Below are 25,171 nucleotides of genomic sequence, written 5' to 3' on the forward strand. Positions count from 1 at the left end.
AAAAGGCAAAGTTACAGTAAAGTCATATACATACTCTATGTGATCTCAACACGTTTTCATACAGATGTACTTGAAGGAAGTTCATATGGTTCTGAGATTCCCTTTAAATCAAGAAACAACACTGGTTTGTCACCACACCTTCTTGTTTCATCTCACTCAACTCTCACATCTGCCCACTTTCTCTTTGCTGCCTTCCTGTTAAGTGTTGTGCACCTTTACCACCAAAGTCTTTTCTGAAGAGGAAGTGGAAGCTTATTGCAAAGTCATATCATAAGAACACCCTGCTTTTTTCTCGTTTACATTAGAGAGGTCCAGGAGTTTGAACATGTGCATTTTATTGATTGTTATTTGGAAAAATTCTTGCTCTGATTCTATAGTTTATCAAAAATGAATGATACTCATGTCTCATTGTATGAATAAAGAATGCTATTTTTATTGGAAACTCATGATTATATAAAAAGACATTTTTCTTTCAGTCAGTCATATTTGAGAAAATTAAGTTGTTTGGATAAAAAATGGCATAAGCTAAGATCATAAACAATCTGATAGCCTCTTACTCTAATAGGGACTAAGATCTAGGGCAGCAAATATCCAACCCAGACTTCTCACTTGATGATAGCTCCCATCTCAGTGAATGTACCCCCAATCTCTACATAGCCACTCCTAACAGAAACCTAGGAACTAGGCCCAAATTTAGTTTCCATATCGAGCATTGTCAATATTTCTTTTAAATAGATTTCAGATCTGTATCCACCTCACCCTCTCTGCTTCTTATTTAATTCAGAACCTTATCAATATATCAGTCTTTATCCCATGGACTGTCATATTGCGTGCCTTTGAAACTGATGACCTCTAGTTCTTCCTTAAGTCTGCAACAACTTTTTTTTTTAAAAAAGCATAATCAGGGGCTGGAGCGATAGCACAGTGGTAGGGTGTTTGCCTTGCACACTGCTGACCCAGGATGGACCTCCGTTCGATCCCCCAGCATCCCATTTGGTCCCCCAACCCAGGAGCGATTTCTGAGCACATAGCCAGGAGTAACCCCTGAGCATACCAAGTGTGGCCCCAACCACCCCAAATCATAATCATGTAATATTTTCATAAAACAATTCTCTTGTTCTCTATTTTCCACATTATAGAAAAGTCCTGGTCCTTGGGAGCTTGTAAATTTGTTCCTCAAGCGGTTCATGGAAGTCTCTGCTGCCACTTTTTTCAGCCTAGCCTCTCCTGTCAGCTATAGTGACAGATTCCTTACGTATTATACCCTAAAGGACTAGGTGGCTTAGAGTTTTACTTACACTGATACCTCTGCCCAGAATAATATTTTTCTGCCCAGAAGTCTCTTTCCCTCATCCGCATAGTGGACACCTTTCTATATTTCAACCACTTGCTCCTCTTATGGAATTTTTCCCGTCCACCCAGTGAATCAATGTTTCCTGAACCTCTAAGAGTCTTCACAGATAACTCTGAGGCATTGGGAAGGTTTTTGCACACTTAACTGTTTCCTTGTCTGCTTTCCCCTACCACAATGAAAGGAGAGAGAGAAGGATGGGAAAGAGAGGACAGAAGAGAAGGAATAAAGGGAGGGAAGAGAGAAAGAGCAAGTTGAGGGGGAGGAAAAGGAAAGGGAAGAATGAGTAATGTAGTAGGGATCAGATATCTCTCTGCCTATTTCTTCTCCCTGCCTCCTCTTCTCCCCAGCCACCTACAGCGAATAAAGCAGATAGGAACTATCTTATTTTTTCTCAGGGATAAAATGCATAATATCAGCATGAATGTTGGCTCCACTGAGCTCTTCTTTGAAAAGCAGTGATTTATAATCTGCCAAGTGGGAAGGCTGCATTAGTGCAGGGAAATAGTTGAAGTGTCCTCTTGCAGTGGGCTCTGCCCACGGGGCCATGCCAAGGAAAAAGCAGCATGCATTCATGGTATTGAAGAAGATAAGGTGGGGGAAGCTGACTAAATATGCCCTTGGAATCCAAAGGAAATAGAAGAAGAAAACAAAAATAGTGCAAGGCAGGAGAATGTGATGTTTTAAAAGATTTAAGATTCTCAGCACATAATGAACTCTAAAAGTAAATGAATCTGGGAACATTGGAGAGGAAGAAGTACACCTCCAGAATCACAACAGATTAGGCAGGTTAGGAGGAGAGTGGAGATAACTTCTTTTTTTGGTGGGTGGGGCTAAGGAACTTATAATTGCTGAAGATTTACTGCACCCCCAATCAGTGATTAGACATGTTGTTCCCACTGTGGATCAGCTTACTCCCTCCTCTAAGGGATGTCTGCAAGCTGAGACCACACATATTTTTTAAGTTCCTAATATGTTCCTAGGGTGCCCTAGTTTCACCAGCCTTTGATTTATAATGAAGCAACATTAACTTTTAATTATGATATTAAAATGTCCCTAGGCTCTTGCAGGCTTAAATATTATATAGCTCAGTCTTCTTCTTAGTTTGTCTCTTCATCCTGTACAAGCCCAGGATTCCTATGGGGAAATTGGGCTCTTCTCATATCTGAGTGTTTTGGATGCAGGAATGGGTAGCTACATGACCCTCAGAAGTGAGGATTTAGTAGAGGAATTGGAGGCAATGAGAAAATTAGAGTTCTAGTTCTTGCTCTAACAGTCTCTAGACTTCTGAAAACCTTAGATTATGATTCTGTTTTCTTCAGAGTATTGTTGAGAGAGTCAAATGAGCTTATTGGTATGAGAAGGGCTAATAAACTGCAAATTTACAAGGTGTTAGTCATTGCCAATAAATGTCTTACTGTATAAATGTGCATTTCTCTAAGCTGAGTTCCCAAGTGCTCCTACAGCCTTTTACCAGTATTTGAACCTTCCACCAGATTGCAATTACTTATAAAATGTCAATCTTCCTTGTTAACTTTTTAGCTTCAGCAGGTCCAGATTCCATCACCATGTGATGGAAAGAATAAGGTAAGAGGGTGTATAAGAAACCAGACATTTGGTTAGGTGCAAAGCCCCATTTGATTTCATGACAGCCTTGGAAGATAGGGTTTTTCCCAAATTTTAAAATAAAGAGGTGAAGGAACAGAGATGAAACATAAAAGAAAGTTCATATCTTATGATATGTAGAATACACATATCATAAAACTTAGCCATGAATAAGCTGACACTTTAAGTCTAGCCTACTAGATCCCAAACTATGCTATTCCCACTCCCCTTTTTCTATCATTGTTACCATTATCCATGGTCAGTAGTAGGGCCACCAGCCACTACTATGGTGAGAAAAGGAGGCAAATTAGGAGTGCTTCCTTGGTTTGACTCCCAACCATTCCCATGCTTCACTTCTTCTTTCCAGAGAGTTACTTATGTCACTGAACCTCAGTCTAAGACTATTTTCTAAGACAGTATTAATAACACAGCCTATCCTTTTCAACTTGCCATCTACTTGCCAAATCATTAGTTTGTTCTTGTATACTAATATTAGATAAAACCTCTGCCCTTCCTAGATTACATTCCCTTTCCTTTATTAGGATGAATCTGTGCTAGCCCATTAAGTGGTGCCCACGTGTGAAAGATCCAGGACCACCCAAAGTTCAGGCTCTGGCCTGTGCCAAATGAGGTGAAGCAAGAAAGCAGTTCAGAATGTAAGAAAAAAAATGTCCTCCCTGGTGTCTAGAAGGAAGCAAACTCCACAGTAAATTATGTTGCAAATATGCCCCATGGTAGTTTTAATTTTATTGGCACTGATTTTAATTTACTCTTTAGGCCCCTGATTGCAGATGAGCTGTTGGCTGCTGGCAAGGGGACAGCCCTGCTTCACTCTGTTTTAATTAAGGCTCTTAGTTTGGAAGGAAAGAACAGAGTTGCTTTTCGCTCCTATTCTCAGCCCCAAATTATAATTAAGGGCCTTCCATTAGCAACACACCCCTTGTTCTGATATGGCCACAATGAAATACCTCATTTGATTGCTGGAAGAGACTCAAAATGCATCTGTTGGTTCATTTAATTTGTGCATTCTTTCTGTCCTCTCCAAGTCTTTAGTCCTTCCCTTCCCAATCTACCACTTAACAGGATTATCTTTGGTCCTATGAATTTAAAAAATAAAGTTATGTAGTTTTTTTCCTCAAAGATTCATATTCAAATGTTAAATGGAAAAACATAATTACTATGTATGTAGTATGTATGTATGTAGTGTCTTGAGGAAGGGGAGGTACTTTGAATTATGAAAATACAGACAAGGTTATTAACTCAATTTGAAGGATAGAAAAAGCATACTCAAATTGAGGTTTTATAAAAGTCAGATAATATTTAATGATATAATAAACAACCTACAAATCACAGTGGCTTCATCTACTACAGGTTCATCACATTCTGATTCAGGCCAAGTGACTCCCATGATCATTTTGCTTCCATGATGATTTAGAACCATAGGCCTCTCCCTTCTCATTCCATGGCTTTTATATGTGGCTTCACCTATATAAAATCAAAAGAAAAATGGGTGATAATGCATAAGTTTTATAGGCAGGCCTGGAAATTGTAGTCATCGCCAGTGTCCACATTTAATTTAATCTCAACCAAATGTCACAAGAGACAGGATAATGTCTTTTGAAAATTGGAATTTCTGAACATTTATTTACTCAAGCCTCACTTTTTAAAATGTGAAGGTTTGGTCAATTAATCAGATAGAGAAAAATATTTTTATTTTATAAATAAATGTTTATTCAAAGAAGGGAAATATTTTTGTCCCCCCATTCACAATACAGACCAGGTAAAGGGCCTGGTTTGAGGTGTATATGGGGAGCATTTACTGTACCTCCTCTTTCTATACAGTCAGTGTAAAGAACACAGCCTGTGGTAAGCATTGGGAGGCCTTATCTTTTCTTTTCTTTTTTTTTTGAATTTATATATATATATATATATATTTAAAAAACCCTTCACCAGTGCAACATTCCCATCCCCAATATCCCAAGTGTCCTTCCTCCTCATCCCACACTGGGGAAATATTTTAATATATAACTATAGAAACCAAAGTCACAATTATATTGGTTCAAAATTCTCCAAGTAGCTCCATATCATTGGAATATAAAATATTCCAAGACAAGAGTTGAAATTAGACAGAAAGCAGAGTCCAGACCCTCAATATATTTTAAGTAGCCTGTACTTTATTTAGTAAACAATGAGGAGCTGTGGAGCAATTCTAACAGGGGATGTGACATGTTTACATTTAAAATTTTTATTATGAAGAAGTAAGGAAGCCAAACAAGAAGTTATTAGAGGGGCCAAAGTGATAGTACCGACAGTAAGGCACTTGCCTAATGCATGGTTGATTCAGTACTCCCATATGATCCACCAAGCACTGCCGGGAGTGATCCTGCATGCAGCCAAGAGTAAGCCTTGAGAACCACTGGATATGGTCCAAAAGCAAAAACAAACAAACAATAGACAAATTAAAAACAAATTTATTAGAGTAGAACTAGCAAAGGCTCATAGGACTTAAGTCAGACATGATCCCTCTTCTCACAGAATTCAAAGATCAGATATATTGTTACTAATACTGATAATTAGGACTACTTAAGAAATTAGAAAATGAGGGATTAATTTTAACTCTGAAGAATGGTGAAGATTTTAAGATAGAAATCCAATCTTCTATCTTACCTAACAAATTCTTAAGATGTGGACATTGGGGCACAGTGAAGTTATTGACTGTGGTCATAGATTATTTTAACATTGGAACCAAAGTTAGAAATACTGATTCTGTCTTTTATGCTCCTTTTTAACTAATGCAGTATATTTCATAAAACTAGTTTGGGGACAAAGAATAAGCAGGTTCTGTTGAATTAGTATTTGTGATCTTGGCATTCTCAGCAAAGTGATGAATATGTGTAAAGTAGGGGAAAATAAATTCAAAAACTCAAATTCAGGTCCCATTTAGGCACATTTTTGAGAATTTTTCTACTATGAGTATTTCGTCATAGGAATGAAGTTTTGAAATGAATACTTTCACATTGTTTTAGAGATATTAGTCACTGTAACATGGAAAACAAAGTAGAAAAACTGAAACAGAGGAAGTAAAATTAATAGGCATGAATGATTAAAAAATCCAGAAAACATTTTCCCCTTTATTCAGTTCTCAGGCATCCTCAACTCTTTCCTCTTTATTAAGTATAATTAGAACCTATTATCTTTACATAGGCTTCTTGTTTTACCTGGAAGATTCTTTTACCTGATATTTTCAAGGCTATCTCTCTTGACTCCAATCAAGTCTGTATTTCTCTTATTGTGCTTTGTTTTTATAATATTAACATCTACTAGGGTATTTTGTTGTATAAGTCTTATGAGCTAATTAATTTATCCTCTGTCTCTCCCTATAGATTGGGAACTCTGTGATCAAAAGTTTTCTACTGTGTTTATTGTTATACCCATAGTGCTGAAAATACTCCTTAGTACATATCCCCAGTACTAGATAGGACACTGATAGGTAGTTAGTAGTCAACAATTATTTCTTTAGTAAGTAAACAAATGAAAATTTCAAAAGTCAATTGAGAAATTATTATGAGTAATAATAGAAATAGTCAGGTATTTTTGTGTCAATTTAATATGTTGAAAACAAAAGACTTTATTTATAAGAAACTCCCAGTTAGAAGATTTACTGAAAGAAATGATCACAATTATAATAACAGTTGAAAGGAAATATTTGTGGACTTTATGGGAAAATTAAAAAAAATAACCTTAAAAACATTCTAATATGCCCCAAAGAATAATTGAATAAATGGAAAGTCAAGCATATTCTTGGATTTGAAGTCTAAAAACATGAGTCAATTCTTCCTAGCCTGATATGTAATTTAAATATTATTCCATAAATACTGAAATGATAAATAAGATTTGGGACGTGAAGAAAAATCAACAAAGCTAAATATAAAAAAAGCATAGGAAAATATGCAAGAAAATGTGAAAAAAGAAACTTCAAAATTCCTTATAAATTTAAAATAAAACTGCGTGGTACTGACTAGACAAATGATAGGAACAGAATTAAAAGTTCTAAATTAAACCCCATTACATATAAAAATGTATATGGCACAGATGACTTTTCAAGTAATGTGAAAAATGTTATACAATTCAGCAAATAATATACATCATAAAAGTTTCATTTTAACTTCACACTTTACATTCAGGTAAATCTAAATTGAAATGAAATATTTAAATATATGAAACATAAAAAATTTAGAAGAATCAGAATCCATGAAAGCAATAATTGATAAATCTATGTAAAAATGAGTGTATGAAATATTTTACATGGGAAAAATACCAGACAGAAAGCAAAAATAAAACAAATGAGAATCTATAAAAAGCTCATATTAAACTGTACATAAAGGCTAGCTTCTTTAATATAGTTTTGTAAATTAAGAATAACAACCCAATTTTCATAGACAAAGAAATGAACAGTTGATTCATAAAAATGAAAATGAAAATAGTGCTCAACATATGAAAAGATGCTTAATAATATAAGATGATTACACTAAAAGAAATTAATTTTCAAATTAATCTTAGATATGATTTTTCACCCATCCAATTGGCAAATATCAAAAAGTTTGATTCTATTCATGTTGTCAAGGTAACTGAGAAAGAGAAACTGCAATAAATTGCCAGGAGTGTAAATTGGTCCTTCTAAGGAGGTCAGTCTGTCAATATTGATCAGAATTACAAATGCACAGTGAGCCCAGAAATTCTACTTCAATAAATTTATCCTACTTATAATTGTGAAATGGTGTATAGAAAGTCAAACATGGAAACATTCTAAGAGAAAAAAAGGTTGAAAGTAACTGAAATGTCAGTTAATAGAGGATATTTTAGTTTATATATGGTGACTTTGTGTACTGAGACATAATTTCACCCAATATCCTAACAGAAAAAAATCAAATTATTATAGTAATTTTTGTTTGCTACCATTTGTATATAATGGAAGAAAGGGAAAGGATTATTTACTAGTCTGTGGATAAATTACCTAGAGCTTTGAGAGAGGCCATGTGAATGTGGTGATATTCATCCTTGTGCTGGAGTAGAAAATGGTGATCAGAGGATTTGGAGTTTCACCATAAATGCCTTCAGACCTGACTTCAGGATCCTGTGAATTAAACAATATTAGTCACCTACTGGTTATATGCAGTGATATCATATTAGGTACAGGTAGTGGGAGATATACAAGGTAGTGGGAGATATTCCTGAGTGGTTATCAGAGGAACCTGTTGTGTTTTGTTGTGTTGTGTGGGATATTTGTGTTTTGTTTTGTTTTTTCAATTTTTGCTTCTACCTTATTGGCCAACTCTAAGTCAGCAATGTCTCCTCACATGGATGACTTGGAAGAAGTCAGAAAAGCTGGCTGTTTAGGCTCTCTAGTTCTGTCATCCAGAGAAAGAAATTGCAGTTTTTCCTTATACATTTCTGAAGTCATCTCCCTACCTCCTCCTTTTCCTCTGCAGCTCATCAAAATCTCAGAGGGAAAAGACAGACAATTGAAGAAAATAAAATTGCAAAGATGACTTTTATAGGGCTCCTGTTGAATCATTGTGCATTCCACCTCCAAAGCTGAAAATGATGAGTTTAATATCACACAGAGCAGTGCATCTTGTATCTCTCAAAAGACAGCTTATGCTACCCAGAGAACTGGGAGCTCAGCGAGGCATAATTTTTCACTCCAACTCTGAGGCAAATGAAATGACAGTCATCAGGCCCACATTCCAGAAGCAACATGGTTTTCATTTGGTTTTAACTTTGTTTCAAAGTGTCCCAAGGAAGGAGAATCCTTCTAAGCATGAATTTTTTGTCTTTCCTAGAATTACATGCTGAAAGGGGATTGGAAAGGTGACCAGGCTTTGCCTTGCCTGTTTCTAGTATTTGCCATTGATGAAAATAGTTTTATTGTGCTGGGGGCCAGAAACCTGGGTTTTGGTCCATATTATATTATGAGCTTGAATCAGTCTCTTCCCTATTTAGCGACTTTTTTATTCTCAGAAAGAATTAATAAAAACAATTAGGCCAGATATCAGTGTGATAGCACAGCAATGGGGCGTTCACCTTGCACGTGGCTGACCCAGGTTTGACAAGCCTGGGTTTGATCCCTGGCATCTCATATGGTCTCCCACCAGAAGCAATTTCTGAGTACAGAGCCAGGAGCAACTCCTGAGCACTGCTGGGTGTGGCCCCCAAACAAAAACAAAATAAAATAATATTAATTAAGTTGATATTTATGAAGATAGGTTGAATTTGGATGACAAATAGTTTTTTTCACCAAACACTATTAATATATTGTAAAAACGTATTCATTTATACTTATATGTCCCATATTGATCAGGACTGATGGCATCATGAAGTGAAATTAAGTATAAAAAGTAATGAGGTTGGGCCCGGAGAGATAGCACAGTGGCGTTTGCCTTGCAAGCAGCCGATCCAGGACCAAAGGTGGTTGGTTCGAATCCCGGTGTCCCATATGGTCCCCCGTGCCTGCCAGGAGCTATTTCTGAGCAGACAGCTAGGAGTAACCCCTGAGCACCGCCGGGTGTGACCCAAAAACCAAAAAAAAAAAAAAAGTAATGAGATATTATGTGCAACTTTCCTAGAATCCTGCTTTATTTGATTACTTATGCAGTACATGATCATCAGTGGTATGCTAGGTATAATTCTCTGAGGCTGGATTTTATCTATTTTTAAATAAGAAAGCTGAGGCTCAAAGATTAGGTGTGACCCTATACCCCTCAGCCAAAAATGACCTTAATAGGTTAAAAAAAAAAGATAAGTAGACCCAATGTGAATGCAATTACATTACCTGGAAAGTAGTTCTTATTATTCAAAGAAACAAATTCGACTAATGCTGCTGTCACTGTTCATTTAGCTTTTTTGGTTAAGTAACATCACTGTTTTATTTAATGAAAAAACTTAGCTCTTCAAGAGACCTAGCAAGAAGGATGTGAAGGGTGGCACTCTGCGACACCAATGCAGATGGTGCTAAAGGGAGAAACTGATCTTCACAAGATAAATGTTATGCAGCTGATACTTAGGACTAGCTTGAAAGGAAATTGTATGTGTGGGTGGGTAGGTATGTATATGAAAGAGACAAGTGAAAATGTGTGTGTGAAAGGAAGAGTGACTCTGTGTAAGAGATAGACAGAGAGGGAGAAAGAGAGAGGGAATACATGCTAAGGCACATACACACTAATTTAGCCTTTAATCCTTTCAAGGCAAACTCTGTGGCCTCAAACTTATCATTTGTTTTCTTTTCTCTCAACAGAAAACAAGCCTGGAGTTTTATATTGACATCCACGCCCACTCCACCATGATGAATGGCTTCATGTATGGCAACATCTTTGAGGATGAGGAACGGTTCCAGCGACAGGCCATTTTCCCCAAACTCCTCTGCCAGAATGCTGAGGACTTTTCCTACGTAAGTCAAGAGTCCTCTCTCAGCGAGGCCCCCACCACCACCACCACTGCCTCCTCACTTAGTGCAGCTGGATGGAACATTTCCAGGACACCTACTCTGTGCCAAAGCCATGTAGGAAATAAAGACAAGTGAGCATGTTGTGCCCAGCGCCCTCAGTGGCTTGTCAGGGAAAGAGACTGAAAAGGCATCTTGGCAGGCTGAGTAACCGGCATTTATTTCTTTGCTCTGGCTCCAGTATTAATAAGAGAAGAAACTCAGTGAACTTTCACCAGGGATTAGACCCTGTTGCAGGCTCTTCATTCACCATCCTCAGGTCTTTCAATTAGGGCCTAAGGGAGGTGCCAAGGAGATGGTGTTGGAGATCACATGTTCACCCTTCTCTACCTTCATGATTCTGTTTACACCCCAAGTTCTTTTACAGTGATTTTTGGTTGAGCATTTTTGGCTCTGCCTTGCACCACTGCTTCCTGCAAGGATGAATGCTGTAATAGATAAATATGAATGTCTTTGAAGGCAGTAAAGACCTCAGCAGACTCCAGGAGCTACCGTGGTTCCTGTCCACCTCTCGTGCTGAGGATGACTGGAGAGGCAGCTAGAATAAATAGAACAGCTAGAATACACTGGCATCTAGAATAACTTGCAGCAAAAAAGCAGTAGTGGAAAGAGATAGGGAGAGAAAATAAGGAAGACTCAGCATGTGGAAAGGGGATACAGGAACAAGCTGTAGCACATTTTCCTTTGTTTTGAAACTAAATCTCTGAGGCCTGTTATTTCCATGTGGCCAGAGGGGGAGAGGCCCACAGAGGTCAGAGCAATTTTTGAAATTGATGAGCTGAAAACTGGCCTGCTCATTGCTTTAGGCCTGGACATTAGTGTGGATGATATATTTCTCCATGAGGTAAGATACATGTTGAATCCCAGAATCTCAGAATGTCAGACCAGGAAAGAAAGAAGACTAAATTATCTCACTCCCCTCTTTATACCCAGTAGATGCCTATCACTTAGAGATAAGCATGGGGAGCATTTGTTGGGAGAAGCACAGCAGCTGGCTCTGGGAGAAAGCAGGTGTGTTTTCTTCTGTCGCTGGCTCCATGGAATGACCAGCCCTCACTTTCAGAAACCTTTATACTTTCAAAGCAACTGTCTTCATCTGAATCCAAGTTCCCATGAAGGTGGTTTATAGGCCTTAGAGATGCTCAAAGGACCAGATTTCTGGGGCTTACCAAGGAGCACAAGCAAGCAGTTTTATTTCTGATTTTGCATGTATTGCAGCCACCAAAAACTTCAGGGCCAAGATCAAAATCATTGACCCTCATTCAGTTCCCATTTCTCCTCTTGTTTCTCAGTGCCTGTCTCTAAAGACAGTTGGATTGTTTTACCCAACATCTTCATTCTTTTCAGACCTGAGAATTATGATTTTCTGTTCCTTATCCATACTTCCTTTTACACACACACACACACATACACACATACACACACACACACACACACACACTTCTGTCTCTTTCATTATCTGTCTTTCCCTCTCCTTCTCATTGCTGCCTTTCTTTTCTCATAGCATGCTGAGGAAAGTCTGCTAAGAAAGTGTGTTGTAACAAAAGGTTCTACCCTGTTTAAGCCACAGTCTGCATTTACTGAGATGGCCGTAGCAGTCAGTATTCCTGACTTTAAGTGAACTGATCCTCCCATGCTGTGATGGTATCTTATCATCACCTCCATTTCACTGACAGACTTAGACAAACTATGGCAAGTTTCCTGACATTACACCTATTTATATGCAGAGGACCTGAATTGTGAAACTGCTCTTCTCTTCCTTTGTTTTCTAAGAAATATATAAAAGTAAATATTCCTGGGGCCAGAGAGATAGCATAGTGGTAGGGCATTTTCCTTGCATGCAGCCAATCCAGGATGGACAGTGGTTCCAATCTTGGCATCCCATATGGTCCCCATGCCTGCCAGGAGCAAATTCTGAGCACAGAGTCAGGAGTAACCCCTGATCACTGCTGGGTGTGACCCCAAAACCAAAATAAGTAAATAAATAAATATTCCTTCACTCTCTAATTTTGGAAATTGACCACACCATCAGCAAGCAGTCTTAATCCTGCTGTCTGAAGATGTTGGACCACAGTTTAGTGCCATGTCCCCTTATGGGGGAAGGTGGATATATTGTGAAGGAATGCAGTGCTCTTTGAGTCACTCAGTCCTGGGTCCAAATCTGTGCTATATAATTGACTTGATGCGCTCCTCTAAGCCTCCATCTTTCTGCCTTAGAAAGGCAAAATTATAGCATCTATAATCAAAGCCTGAGCAAGGTACTATGAGGTATTATAAAACTGAAAGCCCTGCCCAAATTTCAGTTCTGATCATCATTGTAATATAATGGTCTCTTGTTCTTTGTCAGTTCTCCATTTCATCTCTCCCATTTACACCTCCCAAAATATTTGTCAGATGTCTGTTACTATGTTCCAAAAACGTTGCAGATGTTTTTTTATTCAGTTGCATCTGTTAATCAGGCCTCATAATCATTCTCTGATGGATTAAATTGCCATTTTTCCAGTGAGGAAACTGAAACCCAGAGGGGCTGTAAGAAGCAAGATATAACATCTTTGAGGTATCAAAGCTAAATACTTAGCACTATATCCTCCTTGCCCAGAACAAAGGACATACCCCTTGTGGAAGCTCTTCTGGGGGTGGTCCTGGGGATCCAACACTACCCTCAAAAGCCAAGATATGGCCCTACTGAAGAAAAAAAAAACAGAAGCCAGCAGGTGATCATCTCTGATTCCCTCTCCCTGCTTTGTCTTTTACAGTCAAGCACATCTTTTAACAGAGATGCGGTGAAAGCAGGAACTGGCCGTCGTTTTCTTGGGGGGCTGCTGGACCACACGTCCTATTGCTATACCCTGGAGGTCTCTTTCTACAGCTACATCATTGGGGGAACCACAGCTGCTGTGCCCTACACTGAAGAAGCCTGTATCCTTGGCAAGTTGCCCCCTGGGCCCATCCAGGCTAAGCAGCATTTACCAGTGGGACAGGGAGGAGTTATCTGACTCATCTGAGGTCTGGGAGTCTGGGATGAGGGAGGGAGGATCTGGCTCTGGCTGGCATCTTTGGATTGTGCTGTTTACTTGAACCCTTCTAAAAGACATTCCTCCCATCAGCCTGGGTCTTCTTAGGCCTCCTCACACCTTTATTCCTCTTTTTTATGCCTTCCACTGCCCTTGGAGGGATGAAATCATCACCTAAAGGGTGACCTGGTTAGGTGATCAGTAGAAGAAAGATTTACTTAATGGTTTTCACTTATTCTTCTAACTTGTGCATAAGAAACCACTTTCTGGGGCCGGAGATATAGCATGAAGGTAGGGCATTTGCCTTGCATGCTGAAGGATGGTGGTTCGAATTCCAGCATTCCATATGGTCCCCTGAGCCTTCCAGGAGCGATTTCTGAGCCAGGAGTAACCCCTTAGTGCTGCCAGATGTGACCTAATAAGCAAACAAACAAACAAAAAAGAAGAATAAAAAAAAAGAAACCACTTTCTGTGTAAGCTGCCATCTTTCTATACTCATACTCTCCCATTCTTACCTCCTCATTATTTTCCCACCATTTGTATCCCTCTCTTTTTGGATCAAGCTCCTCTCCTGTGTGATTCTCTTCCTATCGCTTCGTTTTCTTCCTCTATCTATCTCCTCTTCCTTCCATCTACTCCTCTACCCTCCATCTTTTCCCTTTCATTCTTGCTACACTGCTCTCTCTTTTTCTCTGTATCTCAGCCTCTGTCTCTTTCTCACACATATACTTTCTCCTTGCTTATTGTCTCTGTTCATTCCCTCCAACCTACATCTTTAATTTCCATGCAAATCACTTTTCTTTTTAGTCTCATATAACTTTTCCAAACATGCCCAAGCTTCATTTTTGCTGTCACAAATTCTGAGGCTACTCTCTAGCTTGTCTGATTTTTTTTAGGCATTGTGTCATGAATGTTGACTTTTATTTCTAAGTTACTGCATGGCAAGACATAAGACTGTTCTGCCCAGCTTGTAGCTAAAGTCTGGAGAGTCAATTACTTTTGTGTTATGGGAAAATGTACTTCTGAATAGAATTTACTTCTCTCTGTTCAGGCCCAGGATCACCTCACCTCTTTTCAATATCCCTCAATCCTTCTTCATCACAAATAAACACACCATAAGAATATGCAGGAATCATGCAAAGGCCCTGGAGTAGAATATAGAACAAGAGAGCTCTAAGAGGCAATTAGATTAAAACATGTATGGAAATCCTGGGGTAGAAGAATTTCAGAAGGCCACAGAAAAATTTCACTGAACATATTTAGACAATGTCTGCCATAGCGTGCCCATAAATGAGTATGATCAAGACAGAAATGTCTTCAAATGGGAGGAGGGAAGTCTCATCCAGCTTGGGGAGATCAGGAAGACATCCCAGCAGAAGTGACATCTAAATTGAGATTTTATAGCTGGCTAAAATAGCCATAAGGGGTGGGCAAGATGTGCAAAAGAAAATATTGGTAACACAGAGAAGGAGAAAGGAGTGCAATAGGAGCTGTAAGGGAGCCAAGATGACTAGAATGGCTTGGCAGGTTGTAAGGAACTTAAACTTGAACATAAAGACAATGGAGGAACAACCGAGAGGTTTTCAAAGAGCGAAATGCTACTCTGGCTAGAGATGGAAGGATAGATGGAAAATGTTCAAAAATGTACTTAGGTTATGGTGAACCACAATAAAAATGGTTCAAGCTGAGATTAAGTGTTATGAAAAAGTATTGAGAATGTATACCCAAGAAAAAATTGCAAATGATTGGGTGGATTGTCTATGGAGAACAGGATTTGGTAAGTGGAAGGACTTAAGAGCAAATAGTAAAAGGGTTTGGAGGTAGCTCCATGGCAAAATCTATTGCTTTGCAAGTCTGCGTTACCAAGTCTGAACTCTGTTATGCTTTGTGCTACAACCAAGACTCATTCCCACAGCTCTGCTATCTGGAATCCCAGATATCACAGTGGCATGTTTGAACATCATAACTAAAGTGTGCACCCCTAGCAAGCACCATAACAAAAGCTGTGCAAGTACCTCAAGCACATACATATACATATGCTCGTCCTGGTTATTATAACAAGAGCAAAAAAGCAGGGAAACAGGGAAGTAGAGACTATGTGTGAGTTAAGCAGAACTTGATGTGATTGGAACCACCAGTCTGTTCTGTCATCCAGAAACAAGAGGATAAACCCGGAACTGCACCAGGAAGACTCAAACAAATACAACATGCAAGAATGGTTTAACCTGGTTTTTGTTTGAAATGAATTTTGTTAACTCTCAGCTCAGAACAGAGAGAGACTTCAGGCAGACAGATTGTGATCTTTGTTGACTGCTGGCTCCATGTCCCAATCAGAAAAAAGAAATTACATGGTCTGGTGGGAATGGCAATATGGTCTGGGAGAAAGTGTCCTCCAGACTAGGCGACCTGGATTCTGATGATAATGTGTAAGCCTCATCCTAGAATATGCCCTTCAGCAAGTCCTCTAGCCTCCCCCAGGCAAGCTTCCTCACCTTCACACAGTGACCAAGGAACTTATTTTTCTAACCCCTGCTGTGAGAATTAATGAGAGACACTCAGGAAAAAGTACCATGAGATGCAAAGAAAAAAGACTTTTGATTCCAATAATAGAGTGGATCCTGATTCAGTCAATCGGAATGGAACCTCTATGAGCCTCAGTTTCCTAATATGTCATTGGAGGGCATAATAGGTCTTAACTTCACGAGTTGACATAAGTTGAGATGAAAAAAAAATACACTATCTGCATTATATATTGTGATTATTGGTTAGAGTGCTATAAAGGTTGATGCAACTGTGAGTGAAGACCTGCACATAGGTTTAAAGAGAGAGATAGGTCAAGAGACCAGAGATTGTATAGGGAGACTTCATGTAATTACGAATCTTAGCAAGGTCCCTGCATATGACAGCCTTAATGTCTAAATGCCACCTGGTTCACATAGTGGGAAGTAGGTTGGTCCCATGAATGCTTATTATGCCTGTCTCTTATAACCCTCAAACAATCCTGTGAAGTAAATAATTATAGTCTTGACTCTGTCTGGAGAAAAATCTTCTCCATAACTGGTTTGTCCTAAACATTTGGGATCAATGGAGGCTTAAACAGTGATCCAAGGTATAGCAGGGAGCAAGAAATCAGGAAGAGGCTAGGGGAAGTAAAGCCAAATTAATCACACTCACTTAGCACATTTTTTTGAAAAATGAAATGATGCTGGAAGTATGAGGTGCTGCCTGGCACCTCAGGGGTGATCAACAAATGACCCCCCTGTTTGCCCTTGCTGTTCTCAGCCCTACACTGACAGCATGCCTGATGATGTGGCTTCAAAGACACCAACCAGGTTTTGAATTCTGATTCCACCACTGTTTCTAGATGATCTGGAGCAAGCACCTACTCCTCTTTCTGTCTCAATATCTGATACTACTAGTCAGAGTTGGGGGGTGAGGTTTTGTGCAGACTACTCTATCCCTTTCTGTAATCTTTATATTAATGATCTCTATAGTTTTCCCACTCAAAGACTTCTGATTTTAAAATTATGTTATCCCATACATAGAAAGATAAACTTATGGTATCAAGAACATTCAGTTCTGTTCTTTGGTAAGTGTTGAGATTCAAGGGTTTCAAGAGAATAAGAATGTCATGTTCATAACATATATAATGACAAGTCAGTAAAAAAAAAAGTGTCCTGGATAACTGATAGCTACTTTCATTCTTTTTATTTAGGGATTTATCCATAATCTTAAAGAAAAGCACAAAAACATTCAAAATTTATGTAAAACAGAATATGGATGCAGGTTTCACTTTCTGTATATATAGATCTATATATTTTTCTACCTCCCCCCTTTACATAAATGTATATACATATATGAAATAGAGATGCCAAAGAAGTGAACATAGAGCCTTCTACATGAGATATATGCTCTTTACCACTGACCCAGACTCCTAGTCATTCAATAGAATCTAAAAAGGACATGGAATATCCTCTGGGCTTTATTCTCTGGCTTCTGGTCTGTCATTGACATGGTCAGAATCAACTCTGATGTCAAAGTCCTGAGCGTGCATTTACTTTGTGTATTTATAACTGAGGGCCTTGATCTCATCATTTAACCCCCCCTGAGCCTCAGTCTCTTCAGCTATAGAGCCAGGATTATAACTATTTACTTCACAGGATTATTTAGGGTTATATGGGCAAGGCACATAAGTCATGGGACACATTTAGTGCTATTAAACATGAGTTCCTTGCCTTTCTATCCTGTGGTTGTTGTTTTGTAGTGAAGTGATAAATTCCTGAGAATTTTGGACCATTCTTCAACAAATCCTATTTACATTTTACTGGTCTGCCAAGTAATAAATATGTTCTGTTCAAATGATTTTTTAAAAAGAAAGAGAAAGACTAAACTGGAACCATAAAATAACCCAGAACTTCTTTGGTCTTTGTTTATAGTCTGATACCAAGCCAAAAAGAAATAGCTCTTTGATGTAATATATGAGAAAAACATTGGGAAGAGAGATCTTGGGTTATGAGCTGACTGATTTTCACACTCTGGGCATACATACCTTGAGAACGGAAAATGCTGCATCTGGGAGAAAGGTATGGCTAGGGAAGTGGCTGTGAAGCCATACAAATTTAGAGCTCAATCCGTTGGCTTGGTTTTATTAAGAGACCTACTTTCACCTCACATGGGAACCTTTGAAATAGAGTTCAGACATGATGAGTGAATTCACTGAAATGCTTATCAGACATGGGATAAGGACATATAAAAGAAGTCTTGATCTCTGCCTGCAGGAAGGGGAAGTGGAGACTGCAACAGAGAACATTGAATACTCTGGCAGAGAAGAATGTAGATGGCTAAAGATACAGGGAGGTATGTGATTCTGTAGGTGTGATGGACAGGGTGAATGATGACAGACTACCTACAGGAAGGGAAACTAGGGCTCAGCCCCCCAAGAGTGTGGGTAAAGGCAGCAGGGGTGCAACAGCTTTCCTGGCAAAGGAAGAAGCCCAGAGAGTGCCCAGATGAGAGAGAGAGAGACAGAGAGAGAGACAGAGACACAGAGAGAGACAGAGACAGAGAGAGAGAGACCCAAGTTCTGGAGGGCATTTGAGGCTGTGTCAGGAGCAGCAGGTGATAAATTTTGGCAGAACTGGACTGTGAAGAGAGCAGAAAGATCTGTGAACTATGCAGCTGATACAGGGAACAAGCAATACTCACCGGGCATACTTATAAACCTTTGGTCTCCTATTGACCTTACAGATAGCTGGCTGTAGATTCTAGATCTAGAGAAAGAGAAAGAAAAGCTCTGGCAGGCCTTCTGACTTTACAGTCACTCTCGGGAAATTAAATGTTTTTTAATTAATTCTGGTCACAAAGCAGCTTTAGTTCAGCAATAACTCTGTCTTGGTCTGATCAAAGCCATTCAACTTCTTCAAAGTAAAGCCCTAACTCTCCTCTGACTAGGCCCAAGCTAGGCAGATAGTTCAAGGTGACTCAAGGGTAGCATCCTGCTGACTTCTGTCCCAATTTGTCTTCAACACTTCCTCCTTCTGAGTAAACCAGATGTTTACTTCTACAAGGTAGGATAATATCTTAGGTGCTCTGACAAGATGATATGAAGATCTCTGGCGGTATCTTCAGAATCATCTCTCCCACTGCAGAGACCTGTGGACATGGACAAATGAGTGTGCAAAGCTCAATTTGTGGTGGTTCCTGATGATCTAGTGGTTCACCTCTATTGAGACCACTCTTGAGGCTCTGTCCAATGAAGATGTGCTAAAGGCTAGCCACCAAACTGGTTTCCTTTTGTAAGAACTTGTGTAGAGGTTTCATATTACACTTTTATTTTGGGAGGAGGGGAGGTAAAGAGGGGGTAAAGACCATACCTAGTTATGCTCAGGGCTTACTCTTGGCTCTGTGCTCAGGGGTCACTGCAGGTGATGCTTGGGATATCATATATGGTATTAGATATTGAACACAGGTTGACCACATGCAAGGCAAGTAAGTGCCTTATCTGTTGTACTATCTCTCTGACTTACATGCTGTACTTTGAAATGTGGCATCTGTCACTGGCAATTTCAGTTAAAAACAAGACCGAACTTTCATCATTATAACATGTTCAAATCTAACAGGTAGAAATATTTATCTTCTGATTGCTTCTGAATAAAGAATGAAGTCAAGGAAAAATGGCAAACTTCATGTCTTGAATCACATGGTAAATATAAGGGGCCAGATATTTAAATATAGAACACTGGAGAAATAGATTGGGAGAGAGAATGCTCAGTTCTGTCTGGGATGTGTTAAATGTAGAAAACTCATAATATATCCCAAAAGGATATCCATATGGGTCCACAGTTCTAAAGAGGGATCTAGGCTTTAGACAGACTCAATTGATTTTTCCAGAAGGTACTATTGAGTTTAACTGAAGGAAATTTTTTCATAGTGTGCACAGTCAAGTTGGCCTTCTTGTACTCAAGTAAGAAAGGATGCATACAGGGAGTAAGGATCCTGTTCAAGTACAATCTTTTGTCCCTTGTCTACCTCACTTTGCTTCTTTGTTCAAAGTTTGAATTAGGTAAATTCTCAGTAAGTTCAAATGAATGAATGATGTGGAAGCAGTCCTTACCAGTATCTGCTACCTAGTTAACTAATAGGTGGTGAGCTTTGTGTGGCTCAGAATAATTACCAAAATACGTTAAATGTTTTGGTGGAATAGAGTTTGTGGTGGAGGTTCTATCTGTATTTTATGTCTCAGGGAGATGGTGTTACAATTTAGAAAGTCATAAGATAGGAAGCAGTTGTATCTATCCTTCAGATTAGCATGAAAAGTATACAGAAGGAACCTTTCCTTTCCTCACACAGGAATGAGCTTTGGTCAAGCTGCTAACAAAAAGCTTTCATCACAAGGCACTGGGAATCAAGGATTCAAAAGGACAAAAATCTGTTCAGTTTCTTTCTTTTTCCTCTATGTAGACAGGGACTAAAGTTATGCCTTTTATTATGAACACTTGCTAAATGACTGGCAGAATGGATGAGTGACCACGAGTCATTCCAATAGTAATGATATATGAGTTATGAGGAAGGTCAGGATCACTGTTCAGAAATTACCAGTAGGTTTTGGTGAAGATTTCCCTGACTTCTGATCAGAAGATGAAATGATATTTTTAAATTTATTTCTAAATAGAGAATCATATGTTTTATGCCTCTGAGATAAGTACCACATTTGACAGATAAGGAAAATAAAGACCCCAAAGTCCAATGGCATGCCATGAATGCACAGCTATTAATTAGGAAAAGGAGGATTTGTACTTGTATTGGTACAGCTCCAAAGTATGGATTTTATTAATACTCAGTACTGCTTGCAGTCTTGATTGGATTCACCCTCTTTCTTGATCTGCTGGTTAGCTCAAGTTCTCTCTATACCCTACAGGATAAACCTTCTTCTGAACCTTGGCTGATGTCTGCCAGTCACTTCTTACTTGCTCTCTAGTCCTACTCTCACTCACCACTGCCTCTCTTTTGACCTGTTTGTGATCACTTTTTACCTAGATGTCATCCACATCCTTCTTTGAGGTATCAGAGCTATATGGCCGTGAGCCTACTTGTCTTCCCCTTCAGATTTCAGCCAACTTCCAGTTCAGGCTTGGAAAACAAGCTGTTTTACCCCCAGCCTTCCTCATCCCCCCAAATCAGGTTTCTACGGGTTTTATATGCTGTTGTCAAGTTTATAGCTATAATTCGAAATGCTGTTAATATTACTGACAGCAGAGAGCTACAAATTACAAAGTTGTAAAGTTACTTTATGGTGATAACTGTCAGCAATCACTAGCAGCCATGCAAGGCTCCATGGAAACCAAAGTGATGATCAAGAGAGTTGATATTATTTCAAATCAGGGCAGAGAAATCCCGGCTGGTTCTTAAGAAACTTGAACCTACTTGTTTACATTAATGTTCACTTGAACACATACACTTATACAAATGTAAGATCTCTACCATGCTCCCCTGTGGAATGGCTGGCCTGCAGGTCAATTCCATCCAGTTAAGGATGTATTCCTAGCTCTGATTAGTTCAAAGAACAATGAGACAGACTGTCTGCCGCATTTTAGGTATCTATGAATTCATTGTTGAATGTGTAGATGCCTACAAATGCCTTGAACACTCCAGGGACTTAGACAATATTAAGAACAAAGATGTTTAATTATTTCTGCCTTTTTAATAAAATAAAACAAAGGCAGCTTTAGAAGTACTGATTCAGAGAGATGAGATTTACTATGTAGTGCAATTATTTAGCCATCTTACTTGTCATTATTGGTCAAATATAGGTCAAAAGTAGCAGGCACACCTATCACAATTTCTTGCTGAAACCTATGATGACTGGTTGCGTTAACAGAAGCTCATATTGGGAACAAGACACTAATCATTATTCATCCCCAAGGCTGTGTTTAGTTATGCACACACACACACACACAAACACAAATACACACACACACACAAATTACCTATCCCACCCATGCTGGATATTAACAATATTTCTCATGACTCCTCGCAGGGCTAGAATGGGAACACAGCATAACAATTATCCTTGTTTACCTGGAACTTTCCTGGGGTATGACTTCCAGTATTAAAATCAAGACATTTCCTGTATAAACCAAGATGCTTGTTCATCCTACCCAAGTATCACTTATCTGAGAACTTGGTCAAAGAAACAAGGATGTTTTTTTAGAAAGGCCACTGAGAATACACCTTTGCTTTGGTCGAATATCTAAAGATCAATCAAAGAACAGAGGGCGTAGATATGTTTGACCCTAGAGGAGGAACCAGAGGCAGCTCTTGTTTGAATTTCTAACTAGGTTAGAGAATATGTAGGGTATGAGATCAGGCTGTGTCTGTCATTGCAAACCATGCTGAGTTTCTGAGAATGCAGCGATGAGTGATCTTGGCCTTTGCTTGGAGAAGTTACAAGTATGATAGGAGAAATTGGCAGGAGAGTGACCACGGGAAAGTGTAAAGCTAGTAGGCAGTGAGGACTGAAAGAAGGAACAAGAAACACATCCTTGGAGGTATCAGAGTGAGTCTGTGCTATAAGAGGGCACATGGAGTGGTTTTCAGGTGAGAGGTCAGCATGAGCAGAGCAGGGCCCTGAGAGAAGTTACTCTCCTTGGGACAATCAAGGTGTTGATGCAGATGGGGAGTGATTGGCAGTGACACTAGAGAAGTCTGAGGGAACTGTTCTATGATCAATCATAGATGACAGATCCACGACCATATCAGCCCTGGAAAAGAGCACTGTGCCTTGTGGGAAGGTTGGTGAGTTTCCTAAAAGTCTCCTTTAGTGGGGCAAAAGGATTTGGACTTGACATGAAAAGAAGCACATCTAAACTTCAAGAAGGCATGTAGGTGTCACCTACCCACCTTCCTCCCATCTTTGTATCTCTAGAAGGTCATCTCTGAAAGTCAGAGGATCCCCTTCTTCCTGATTCCCTTGAGAACCAAGAGCTTCAGTTCCTCAGATGACGTGCTGTAACCAAAAGTCTTTTGGTTACTCCTAGAGTATCAGAATATTCAGCCGTGGACTTGCCTAATCTGGTATCTACCACACACTGGTTGTAGACTCGAATTCGGCACTAGCCTTTCTTGACACAGATGCTTACCCATCTGTGTAATGAATAATGTGGCATGGGGCCGGACTGATAGCACAGCAGTATTTGGTTGACCCAGGACGAACCTGAGTTTGATCCCTGGTGTCCCATATGGTCTCCTGAGCCAGGAGCAATTTCTGAGCACATAGGAGTAACCCCTGAGCATCACTGGGTGTGGCCCAAAACAAAACAAAACAAAACAAAACAAAAAGAATGTGGCAAGGCTCCTTTATTTTCCAGGTATTATTTCAAGAACTAATTTCAGTTGAAGCAAATTCCCATTTATTGAACCTCTACTATGTACCAGATATAGGTATACCCAGAATTTTGTCAGTCCCTTATCTTTCCTCCCCAGGGACCACTCTCCAGGAGACAACCAAGTCTCCCTCTCTTCCAGAGAAACTAGAACCAGTACCTCAAATCTTATTTCTCAATTCAGCAGGCTGCATGCCCAGCTGAGACAGGCTGCCTGTCTGCTTGTCTGGGGTTTCTTATCCGTCAATATTTTCCTCAAGATGATAAATGTCCTGCCAATAAGAGGAGGCAGCTGCCAAGTCCGTCTGAGATGAGGGCCTGTAGCTGGGGTTGTGGCCGTGCTTGGCTTGTTGATGTTGAGAGGCGAGAGATGGAAGGCATGGCATGGAGGAGGGAGGCTGGGGGAAGTGGAACCAGGACCACTACTGTCAGTCTATGCAGATTTGGCCAAGAGTCAGTGAAGGCAAGAGGGGAGAAAGTGGGGATTTGGATTGGGGTTCAAAGTAAAGTAAGTACAGGATTTATGGAGCTCTTGAGAGCAGCCCCTTGTCCTGGCAACTTTCTAAGAAATGACATTACTCACGAGTATGTGAAGGGCATTCAGAATCATCACCTTCTTTGCTCCCCACAAAAGTCTAGAAATATGGATTATTAGTATCTGTATTTTGTGAACAAAGAGGTCTGCTTTGTCCCTAAGCTGAGGCCGTATCCAGGATCAGCAGAAGAAAAAGAGGAACTAAGGTACATAGAGGTAGCTTTTCCTGGAACAGTTCACCTACATATCACCTTAAAGCTTGGATATGCTTCTTTTCATGTTAAGTCCAAATCTAATCTATTTGCCCCGCTAAAGAAGACTTTTAGGAAACTCTATGGCAGGGAATCTTGTAACAGCTAGATGGATGATGAATTTTGGTGAATAAGAGAGAACAAAAGAGCACGACTCACCTGGATATGAAAATTGATTCTACTATTTCCTATTTATGTGACTTTAGGCAAATCACTTCAACTCCTGGGCTCCAGTTTCCTTGCAGTGAAGATGCTTATGGTCCTTACCTTTACCTTAAAGGTGGTTTAAAGTAGATGGAAACAAATTTCTCAGGTGCCTAAGATATTGGATATTGCCTGGGACATGGTTTGAACTCAGTGAATCATCACATGATTGTTGCAGAATTAGATAAAATCTAAGTAAATTTTTGGACCAGCAGGAAGAAATGCTAGATGTTTTATGGAGCCTTACATGAAGAGTTCTCAAGAATTTTTTGAGGGTTATTTCTTGGCGGGTGGGAAGGGAAAGGATTTCCTTGGTGGTATCTGAGGATGAAGTGCTGCTGCAGCCTTTTTTCCTGGCAATGCTGGGAGCCTCCATGGCCACACCTTGCCTATGCTGGAGTGACGGAGGCATATGGCGGTGGGGATAGAACCAGGATTGGCCACAGGCAAGGCTAAGGCTATGGGACTCAAACCCAGTATTATCTCTCCAGTTCCTTTCAAAATTCTTAAGTATTCTTCTTATTCTTAAGCCTTTTCTAAAATATGTTTGCAGTTTTCAGATATCCCAATAGAGTCAGACTTTGTTATCTGTTCATAAGTGCATAATTCAGACTATTTTTAAACAAAACAGGAAAATATGATGAACGATCAGGTTCAAAATTCAGTCAATGGTCAAGATTTGTGCCTAAATCTCTGAGTTCTATTGTCACAAGGTTAGGGGGGTTGGTGCTCTGTTGAGGGAAACCTGTGGGAGGCCTCCTTAATTATGGGATTAAAAAAAACTCCTGAGAGAGTTAACATACTCTGATCCTCACTGTGGAATGTAAGG

The 25,171-nt window shown here is 39.5% G+C and overlaps 1 protein-coding gene and 1 non-coding gene across 2 annotated transcripts in view; one reads left to right on the forward strand and one right to left on the reverse strand.

The window, feature by feature from the left end:
- Positions 1–25,171, forward strand: part of AGBL4 (AGBL carboxypeptidase 4) — a 1,193,307-nt gene that overhangs the window by 1,133,251 nt on the left and 34,885 nt on the right. The window contains 2 exon segments of the mRNA XM_049775185.1: positions 10,251–10,403; positions 13,214–13,376. Coding sequence (XP_049631142.1) covers positions 10,251–10,403; positions 13,214–13,376 — 316 coding nt within the window.
- On the reverse strand, positions 4,707–4,839 carry LOC126012525 (small nucleolar RNA SNORA51). The gene has a single exon (XR_007496983.1). It is a non-coding gene; the product is annotated as a small nucleolar RNA SNORA51 (small nucleolar RNA).

Source organism: Suncus etruscus, chromosome 6 (assembly GCF_024139225.1).
Source record: "Suncus etruscus isolate mSunEtr1 chromosome 6, mSunEtr1.pri.cur, whole genome shotgun sequence".
Taxonomy (NCBI): Eukaryota; Metazoa; Chordata; class Mammalia; order Eulipotyphla; family Soricidae; genus Suncus; species Suncus etruscus.